This window comes from Mesitornis unicolor, unplaced genomic scaffold (assembly GCF_000695765.1).
Source record: "Mesitornis unicolor isolate BGI_N332 unplaced genomic scaffold, ASM69576v1 scaffold15778, whole genome shotgun sequence".
NCBI lineage: Eukaryota > Metazoa > Chordata > Aves > Mesitornithiformes > Mesitornithidae > Mesitornis > Mesitornis unicolor.
Window position 1 is genome coordinate 1 of NW_010202693.1, and position 10,805 is coordinate 10,805.

General features: G+C 49.7%; 1 protein-coding gene across 1 annotated transcript; it reads left to right on the forward strand.

The window, feature by feature from the left end:
* Nucleotides 1–183: 183 nt before the first annotated feature.
* ACADS (acyl-CoA dehydrogenase, C-2 to C-3 short chain) lies at nt 184–6,841 on the forward strand (the record flags this gene model as incomplete). Its single annotated transcript, XM_010190487.1, has 9 exons — nt 184–347; nt 1,969–2,118; nt 2,319–2,430; nt 2,830–2,981; nt 3,255–3,425; nt 4,688–4,825; nt 5,094–5,189; nt 5,511–5,567; nt 6,498–6,841. Coding segments are annotated over 9 exons (1,193 nt in total), but the record flags the coding sequence as incomplete, so codon positions are not given.
* Nucleotides 6,842–10,805: the final 3,964 nt, after the last annotated feature.

The window sequence follows — 10,805 nt, forward strand, 5'->3', positions numbered from 1 at the left end:
GCCCTTCAGCTGAGCCGCCGGTCCCGGCCTGCTGGGCCCCGGCTGCAGTCCTGGATCCCGCGGCACCCGGGGAGTAACTGTCCTTCCGGGGGGCCCGCCAGCCGCGTTACACGAGTCGGTTTGTACCCCCTCCCCCAGGGGCGAAGGGAAACAACAGCGCTTAATTCCTCTCCTCCTTTTCAGCACTGGCTTTTGGGTGCCTCCGCCGGCTGCATACGGTGTACCAGACAGTGGAGCTGCCGGAAACCCACGAGATGCTGCGGCAGACGTGCCGGGACTTCGCGGAGAAGGAGCTGATGCCTCTCGCAGCTCAGCTGGATAAGGAGCACCGCTTCCCGGCCGAGCAGGTGTGTGCGGGCTCCTGAGGAGCCTGACTTCCCTCAGCTGCTGCGGCAGGACCACCTGGGCCTGCAGCAAAAGGTACATTAAGCTCTGCCTTAGCAGAAAACAAAGTTTAGACCAACCTGTGGGAGAGTTCTTTGAGAGTGGAGGTTGTAATGCCCACAGGACATTCTGAGTTCTTTACCTTTAGTGGTGTTTCTCTGTATCTGGCTTTAGTACCTTGAATTGTCTGTTCTCTTACTGACTTTCCTGTGGGCTGTAGTGCAACTGACTTATAAAACCAATGAAATACACTTATGGACTGCATATAACCATAAAAATGGTTTATAGTGAGGGAGCACAGATGACCTGAGTGCATATAAGATGGTAAAAAGTGATGCATGTTGGTCATCCTCTAGGGCTGTGAAGAAACTGAGGTTCCAGTCAAAGCTGTGACTTCTCTTGTGACAAGCAGGACAGACACAGCAGTATATTGTGTGCTGTGCAGAGCAGACTCTTCTGTTTCACTGCAATAAAATATTAAGCTTCAGAAAAATATATACTGTTACGTTAGCCAAAAGGTTCCAAGCGAGCACAGTCAGAAGCATGCAAGTCTTGTCATGCATCTCTCATTCTGTTAAGGAGGAAGATAGCCGGGAAAGTCATACTCAGAGGAGGAAGATACTTTCCTCTTTATTTCTCTGTTCTTACCTGAGAATTTTATATTTGAGTCTCTCCACTTGAATGTAAACAGCGTTTATTAAGATGAAGCGACACACACAGAACTAGTTGCCATCTTCTGTTCATCCTCTGGATTTGACGTGCAGGACTAGTGTTTTGAGTGCCCATACAGGAGGGAAAATATTTCTTTAAAAATTCATCTTGGTTCCTCTTAAAGCAAGCAGAGGCTGGTAATACAGTTATTTCTGCAAGACCAAAAGCTTGACATCTAAAGTATCAAAGCAGAGGAAAGCTTGGTTTTACTCCTGTATGTTGCCAAATGTTAACAAGAAAATGAGAGTGAGGGAGTCGGTGCTCTGAAGAGTTTATGGTTAAGAAGCCAGGGATCCTGCTGAGGAACTTGTGGTGGAGTAACTTGGATTGTGACCAATGATTAAGTTCTCTGGGAAGCAAGACCTCTCTTTAATGAGAATGAAAAAGCAGTGTTCTGTGGGTCATTCATTCTATAAAATTCTTTCCTTGTGCAATCCTAGGCTGAAGTTCAGCAGACTCAAAGGTAAAGTTCTGATGATTTTTATCCGCTAGATTTCACATTGAGAGCTTCTGACTGACAGGAGACGTGTGAGGGGGAGAGCTTTGGTGGGAGGCTGAGGAAATGCTGGTGGGGTTGTGTCTCCCTATTTCACCTTCGGAAGGCTCCCTCCTTCCCAGTGCTGAAGAGAGCTCTTTAGATAAACAAGAGCCTCCTGTTGGGCAGCTGTGGCTGTGTGTAGCTCTTGCTGAAGTTACCAGGAGCTGGGGACACTTACCAGTTTGTACAGTCAGATTCCCATTTCACCAGGAGTTGTGCCCATTTTCTCCTCTGTGTGTAGCCCTGCTGTGACCTGTCTTTATCTCCATGTGTCTGTGTATTTGCTGAGACACTGGTGGTGCAGAGGATCTTACTTCTCCATTTCCTGTGTACAGGTGAAGAAGATGGGTGGCTTAGGGCTGCTGGCTGTGGACGTGCCAGAGGAGTACAAGGGAGCAGGCCTTGACTACCTGGCCTATTCCATTGCCGTGGAGGAGATCAGCAGGGGCTGCGCGTCCACAGGCGTCATCATCAGCGTCAATAATGTGAGCGTCTCAGGTTGTGTGTGAGGGACAGGCAGGGAACTGAGGCTGGCATCAGAGGGGTTGTTGGAGGAGAGTGTATGGGAGCAATGGGATGTGTTCCTGTGGTCGGTGCTGGGGTGTTGGAGACCTCTTGGACGTTAGGGAGTTACTGGATTGCTCGTACCTTCAAGAGGCACTAACTCAGCTCTCGATTCTTAAAGTCTCTGTATTTAGGGCCAATACTCAAGTTTGGCTCTGAAGAACAGAAGCACAAGTGGATTGCTCCCTTCACCGGCGGCGATAAAATTGGCTGTTTTGCCCTTAGCGAACCAGGTAATGTGACTGTTATCATTGCTGTTGCAAAGAGCATGGGGTAGCTGCTTTCCTTGGGCAGGTTTAGGATGGACTTTTCTGCCAAATTTTAACGGTTTGCAGAAGGGTGGTTTACCACAACTCTGTGTAAAATGCCAGTGCCCAGGGCATTAACTGCCATGCTTATCGTCCATGCTGAAAATTTTCATCCCGTCTGTGAGCAGAGCTCTGGAGGTGGACATATCTGAGACACATGGGCCATTCCCCTTCCTGTTTGGGCCTTCTGGGAAGGGCAGTGCTGACACTACCTCAGTTACAAGAGGTGCCATGAGCTGGTGGTGGGGATGCGGGCAGGGGGGTGGGTTTGCACCCCAGGCTGCCACTGTTTGCTTGAGTTGTGTTTGCTGGTGCCTTGCTCAGGAAACGGCAGTGACGCGGGTGCAGCATCCACAGTGGCACACCTGGATGGAGACGAGTGGGTTCTGAATGGCACCAAGGCCTGGATCACCAACGCCTGGGATGCCTCAGCCACTGTGGTGTTTGCTACTACCGATAAGTCCCTGAAACACAAGGTACGTTCAATGGGGCAGTTGGGAAAAAGGGGTGGGAGTAAAGGAGTTACTCAGAAGCAGCACTTTGAAAAAGCTCTGGGGACTCTGTGTTTAGTGCAGGCATTGAGCAGAATGGGGATATCATGAGCACTGGCTTTGTTTTGTCTTGTTCTCCCCTCCCTTTCCTGGTTACCTGGACATGCAGCTTCTATGAAAAATGCTTGGGGGAAGCCTGTTGCCTGCCAGGTAAGTGGAAATTTGGCACCATTCCTAAGCGTTTGGGTCTTGTTGCAGGGCATTAGTGCGTTTGTGGTTCCCATGCCGACTGCTGGGCTGTCACTGGGGAAGAAGGAAGACAAGCTGGGAATCCGAGCCTCTTCCACTGCCAACCTGATATTTGAAGACTGCCGGATACCCAAGGCCAACCTACTGGGGGAGCTGGGAATGGGCTTCAAAATCGCCATGGTAAGAGATGGATCGGGATGCAGCTGTGATTGTGTAAAGCTGTAGTTCCCATGCTTACCATCTTCAAAACCATTTCTGGAATTGCGATGGCTTTGGTGAGAACTGCTAGCATAAACTGTTCTGTGTAACGTTAAGCAGTTGACCCCTCTTGCTAATGTGGGAGAAATCATTCATCAAGCTTGATGAATCATTCATTCACCATTGATCCTCGACAGTGCTTTTTTTGTAGAGTCAGTGTAGCATTTCTCAGATGAAAGAAGGCCAGTGCTGCCGAGGTGCTGTGTCAGCAGGGGCAGTGTCTTTTATTTTTTCTCCTTTCCTGACCTTCTGTTCCTCCAGTTCGTACCCAGAGATAAAGGGAAAACATGTTGTTTTTCCTAGATACTTTGGCAGAGGAAAGCTGTCCTGGAGGCCCAGGACAACCTCTGGATAATGTCTGAAGGTGGATGAAATCTGAGTTACGGCACACGTGTGGCTTCGGAGGAGGAGCCAGCAGCCGCAGAACAGCACGTTCCCTGCAGTGACGCAGTCCCCCTTGGCAGTGTTCATTGCTCGCTCTGTAGGGGCAAAACACCACTTGTTGGCCTGACTTTCTGAAAAAGGCCGAGTTCCCTGCAGACCAGCCCCTTCCATTGTGTCCGCAGCTAAAAAACACATTGCTCACCGACCACTTTTGTTAAGACACTCAGCCCAGGACTGAGAAGATGCAGCCTTTTCTCACTGTGCTGTGAATTCTTCCTGTGCACAGTGAGGCAGGGAAGCAGTTAAAAGCCTAATGGACAAGTGTTTGATGTCAAACCTGATGTCAATAACCATTGATGCAGTTCGCTAGGCGTTTTGAAAAAAGCTTGCTTCGGTGTGTGTACTAATGATGAGGGCAGAGAGGAAAATGGACAGATTTCCTTTTAATACTTTTTATTACTATTTTGTAAAATTATTATTTTTTAAATGTTTTTTATTTTCAGCCCCTTCCAAAGCAGATGCTCTTTGTTGTGCCATTTCCCTGCCTCTTTTTCCCCCCCAGCTAATAAGAAGCATTACCTCTCCTCTTTGCTTTCCTTCTTGTACTCCTGGCTTCTGTCTGCAGTGACCAGTACATTTTATAGCTCTACTCCTGCATAACTGGGAGTAATCTGAATCAGAGGGGTCTGCCCACAGGATACTAAAGCTACAGCAGCTTTCCAGCAACGGCAGAAATGTGAGTGCACTATTTTTGATCAAGTATGACTTGACTTTACAGATATATTCTGTGTCTTTTGCAGCAAACTCTGGATGGAGGAAGGATTGGTATCGCCTCACAGGCTCTTGGAATAGCCCAGGCAGCTCTGGACTGTGCTGTGGACTATGCTGAAAAGAGAATGGCCTTTGGGTCACCCATCACAAAGCTCCAGGCAGTGCAGGTACGAGCTGCGTGGACAGGGCTGTGCCAAACATCGCTGGTGCTGGTGGAATGTTCATGTGGGCTCTCAGGTGTGGTTGTCAGGCATGCAGTGCACTTTGTCCTGTCTGGAATAAACAAGGTAGTAATTTCTGTTTTCAAACGCTGTTAAAAGTGCTCCTTTTTGAGCAATATTTGCCTCAGCAGTGGGAGACTTCTGCTGTGTGTTCTTGTGCAGGCAGCAGCAGCGTTTCTTTGCACTGGAGTAAAGGCGTTGCTTGTCGTTGCAGTTTAAGCTGGCCGATATGGCTGTGGCCTTGGAGGGCGCACGCCTGCTGACCTGGAGAGCTGCTATGCTGAAAGACAACGGGAAGCCCTTCACAAAGGTAATTCCAACATTGCATCTGTCTGCGAGTGACAGCGCTGGGCACAGGCCCAAGGCAAGAAAACCGTGCTGTGTACAACATCGCTGCGGTCAGCGCTTGCCCAGCCAGCCCTGTCAGTGTTTAACCCACCAGCAGCTCAGGGCTGTGCTGTCTGTGCTCAGGCTGCTGGGCTGAGGCCTGGCGTTAACCAAGGGGAGAGGGGTGGCTGCTGCCGGCTGGCACCAAGGATCAGGCACAGCTGGGCTGGGAGCGCTTGTGCTCCCAGTGAGGTGTTCTTTTTTGTGATAGCTGCACCCTCAGTGATGGTTTTTTCCCTCAAAGGAAGCAGCAATGGCCAAGCTGGCTGCATCAGAAGCTGCGACAGCCATCGCTCATCAGGTAACTTCTTCAACTGGTGTTTCTGGTACACAGCATGCTGGAAGGAGTTTGGGATCCTTCCCCTTGTCACTCAACAACTGCCTGGGGAAGGTGGGGTGAAATTTCCTAGTTGCTGTGGTTTTTGTTTTTTTTAAATCAAAACCCAAATCCACATGGCTGAAGCTGATGGGCATGGCCATCCTGCTGGACTTGGGGTGGTGGTGTGCAGGGATTCATCCTGACGCGTGGCACCTGCGTTACTAAAGCTGCCTAGTCTGTGCTGCTGTCCAGGGCCATGTCAAGGTTTTGACTGGGCTCGGTGATGTGGGAGGAAGCATGGGTGCACCAGTCAGCACTCGTCATACATTTGCAGCAGAGTGAGCAGATGGAGTGGTACCACCAATAAATGTGTGCATTTCATTTCCCTGTCCTTAATAGAAGTGTCTTAGCTGAACATGGATCACTAACAAACACCTTTGTCAGTCTTTGGGATGTCAGTGTTCCTTTTTCCCAGCTCAAATCCTGTTTATTCCTCTGACAGCAAATGGGCTGCAGTTGTGTGTGTGTCCCCCATGTGTCTGTCTGCAGCTGTGTGTGTTTGTGTGACCATGTCTGTCCTGTGTGTGCTTGTCTGTGTGTGGCTGTCCCTCCATGTGTCCCCATCTCTGTGCATCTGTGCATGTCTGTGTTTGCGTGTCTGTCTGTGTGTGGGGTATGTGTGTCTGTCCGAATATGTGTCTCCATCCTTGTCTGTGTCCATGTCTCTTGTGTGTCCGTGTCTGTGTGTGTGTGTGGTGTCTGTCTTGTGTGTCCGTGCCTGTCTGTACCTCTGTGTGAGTGTGAGCACTTCTGTCCCTCCGTCCCAGTTATGGTTCCCTGTAAAGTGGTCATGTTCTGCAGAAACTCATTCCTTGCCCCTACTTTGTTCCTAACCTGCTGCCTTCATTTCAGGCCATCCAGATCCTGGGCGGGATGGGCTACGTGACAGAGATGCCAGCAGAGCGCCATTACCGTGACGCTCGTATCACCGAGATCTACGAGGGGACCAGCGAGATCCAAAGACTGGTGATAGCAGGACAGCTGCTGAAGGCCTACCGTAGCTGAGGAGCCCACTGAGAGCAAGACATTGCCCCAAAGTGCCTTGGAACAGCACAAAACAGTGATCGAGTCTTGGGCCTCCTGAACAAGGCAAATGAAGTTTTCCTCACGTGTGAATAACTGACCCTCTTGTTAAAATGTGCTGATTCTTCTTTGGACAAAGGATGGTGCATGGAGGGCTGGCCCTAGGTTTGTAAGTGATGGCTGTGAGTGCAGGAGGCACCTGTCCTTGTAGGGGAGCATAGAGCTCTTCCTATAATGGAGCAGTGGTTTGGTAGCAGCAAAATGACTGCTGTTCAGTAACATCAGCAGCTCACCCTGCATGTACCCCAGCCAGTGCCTGTTTTACGAGGATGAACATGAGGAAAAACTTTTTCACTGGGAGGGTGCCAGAGCATGGCCCAGGCTGCCCAGAGAGGTTGTGGAGTCTCCTTCTCTGCAGACATTCAAACCCCGCCTGGCCGTGTTCCTGTGTGACCTGGTCTGGTGATCCTGCTCTGCCAGGGGTTGGACTGGATGAGCTTTCAAGGTCCCTTCCAACTCCTGACATTCTGTGGTTGTGTGAACCAGTGCCAAAATTGGAGGCAGTGAGAGACACGACCCCCTGTGCTGTGTTCCAGGCTGTGGGGGCCATTGCCTCTTCTGCTCAGACTTTACGGAGTGTGAGGTGTGGGACACAGCCAGGGGGGAGCTCCTCGTCTGACACAGGCTGTGCTGAGGCAATCCTCGCTGCAGTGCACTGCCTCCTGCTTTCAGGAACCAGAGGGGAGGACACGGGCACTGCCTGCGCACAAAGGGCTCCTTGCACAGGCTATGGATGCTGTAGATAAAAAAATGTCAGGGAAAACCCCCTTGCTCCTGCCCAGCAGAGCACAGCAGCCTGGGCACTAAAAGCAAAGGAGAGAAAAGCTGCAATGCCTGAGACTGATGTAAAAAAAACCTAAAACACCCAAAAAAACCTGCCAAAAAAGCTCTGCTTCCAAAGCTGCTTTTACTGTTCCAACAACTACTCAACAACCAGCAAAGAAAGCACACGAAGCGGCAGTACCAGCCTTTAATCTCTCTGTGTTTTGGGCAACAACAAGGAAATGAACAGATGTCATAGAAAAAAACCTTACCAGGAAGCTTTAGCAGTAGCACACATCCTCCATCAGTTATCTTTGGCAAGAAACTAACTTGCCAAAGACTGAGCAGTCAAAGCAGGAAAAGATGGAGGATGAAGACTCAGGCCTGTGTGGTCAACCTCCTTGTCCAAACAGCAAGCGCATTAGAGGGAAATGGGCATTTTACTGTGGTGCCATTTAATTAATTTGTGTGGAGAGAAAAAAACAGCAGGGTTGTGATACATGTGAGAGAGCAGAGCAGACAAATAAACCCTGATGTGGAAGGACCACCAGTTCCCCCCCCTTTTTTTTTAATGCAAACATTAATTCATTTAGAATTGTTTTCTCTCAGTCACTGGACACAGGAACATCCAGCAGCAGGGCCTGCACCCACCAGTTGGACACCGCTGTGAGTCGTGCTGGGTGTTTGCTAGGGCAGGTGTCTCAGCCATTCAAACAACCCCTTTGCAGGGCGCCAGAAGTCTTGAATTTCTCCTTGCTGCTTTTGCAAACCTAAGGATTAACAGAAACAGAGCTGGGCAACACATGCAACAGGAATATTTCTACTGGAAAACCATTCTAATGAATGTGTTGTACATTAAGGAGGACTCTGAGGAGTGAGAGACACTTTTCTAGGCTGATTTCAGCCCATATCACTGCTTTAATGATTTCTGAAGGCTTGCAGCTATGATTGTGTAGGATAAAGTGGTGGTTTTACACTTCTCTGTGCAGCCACGCAGCTACACCAGGAACTGTAGGGCTGCTCCCTGCAAGGAAGTGAGGATTTCAGAAATACAGTTACTGCTCAGTGCTTGTGTTCACTGACCTTGTGTGCTGGGGTCCAGCCCCATCCCCAGGGACCCGGAGCAGGCAGGCACATTTGGGCCACGTTTCATCTCCCTTGATGGAGCTGCTTGGCACCAGCAGCACCTTCAGCCTGCTCCTCATCACCGTCCTGCCTCCATCGACAATGCTAAATGAGTGCAGCATCTTCTGCAGCACCAAGGGAACTGCCCCTGGCCATGCACACTGGCTGACGTAAGGGGGAGAGCAGTGATGAACCCCTCAGCTGACAGCACCCCTGAAGAGCCTACAGCCTCGGTGTACCCAAGCCCTTGCAGCCCTTTTGCACAGAACACAGGGGCAGCATGAAGCAGGTGACTGTTGGATCACACACCACATGCCTGGTTAATGAGTTTCCTGCTAGCTCCAAAATCAATACAGCAGCCAACCTGGAAAACCAGCCTGTACTTGATGCTGACTTGCTGAGTGCTGCACCTCTGCCCTGTCTGTATCAAATTACTCTGCACATCATCAAATTACAGAAAGGGTGGAGCTGCTCAAAAAGAAGAGGGAAAAAAAAAAAAAATCACTGGCCTAGGTACAGTGTGCAGTCAGGTTCCAGAGCATAGGAACATCCTAAGATACTCCACTAGTGTTCCTTTTTATTATTACCTAAAATAAAACAACCCACACTTCAAGGGTGCAAAGGCTCTCAAACAAAAGCTTTCCAATACCTTCCCTGTTACTGGCTGAGAGAATTTTGGCTGCAATGCATCCGTGTCTGCTCCTCAGGGCTGTTACAGAAGAGAACTGCTGAAAGCGCAGAACACAAACAAGTTTTGCAGCACTAAACAGGGAGCTCCTACCAGGAGCCACCCCCAACCAGCACCACCCTGACAGGGGTGGGCCAGGTTTTCCTTTGAGAAAAGGGTCGACTTAGTGCAGAAGCAACTTACAAACTCAGCCACCATTGCAAAGGTGGAGCATGGAGATGGGAAAATAAGGTCATACATCAATTGGAAAGAGGTGGGGAAGGCGGTAGGCCACAGCTCCACTTTTCAAGGACATTGGGTTTTGCTCCAGGACTGGCTGAGAAAGTTGGGGCTGTTCAGTCTGGAGAAGACAAGGCTCTGGGGGGACCTTATTGCAGCCTTCCAGTACCTGAAGGGAGCCTACAGGAAAGCTGGGGAGGGACTTTTTACAAGGGCATGGAATGATAGAATGAGGGGTAATGGCTTTAAACTGGAAGAAGGGAGATTTAGGTTAGATATTAGGAGGAAATCCTTTACTGTGACGGTGGTGAGACACTGGCACAGGTTGCCCAGGGAAGCTGTGGATGCCCCCTCCCTGGGGGTGTTCAAGGCCAGGTTGGACAGGGCTTTGAGCAGCCTGGTTTGGTGGAGGTGTCCCTGCCCATGGCAGGGGTGGGACTGGGTGATCTTTAAGGTCTCTTCCAACCGAAACCATTCTACAATGCTCTTCATGTGAGTTCCCAACAGACTAAAAGGAGCTCATCTGGGCTGTCACAATCAAACGCACAGAGGTAAGAAATACTTCACCCTTCCTGGGGGGCACAGACGTGAGCCACATCCTTCTTGGCCTGTCCCCCACCAAGAAGCAGGAGCTGCCTGGAGCGTGGATCCCCTTCTAAAGCATCTCCCTTTCTCCAAGCGTGGCAGGATGGGGCTCACCTCTCGGTTTCACACCATTGACAATAAATAAAAAAATCCAGAAGCACCACCTCAGCTGCAATTGCTGTAGTATTGCTCACATCAGAAGAGTCTCCTCTTGTTTCTGACAGTGTTATCTGTAACAAAAATAGGACCAATTATTTTGATTTTAAATTACCATCTTGTTTTGCCTAGGTTGAGATCCCTCATTGCACGCACACACACCTGGCAACAGCCACACATTCCAGTTACGCTGGGGATCTTGGAAAGCATGAAAAATGCCAAATTTGAAAAATATCTTGAAGTAAAAAAAGCAAAGTAATTATTGGAAGAAGTGGAGCAGAGGTAAGAAAATGTGACCGTGTTGAAACGTGAATGAAAATGCAGTTTACTGCTGTTTAGCTAAAAGTTAAGGTCAAGTTCCACTCACTCACTACTTGCGTAAAAAGAAAATACTTGGGAGCCTTCCCTCCGCTTCTCCAAGGAGGTCAGCACTGAGCGGGGGAAGCCACCCAGCCGGGTCTGTATTTCCCAGCTGCCTCAGTGGCTTCTTCCCCTTCTCTCTCAGCACTCACAGGAAACGTTCATCTCGGGACTGCAGCACT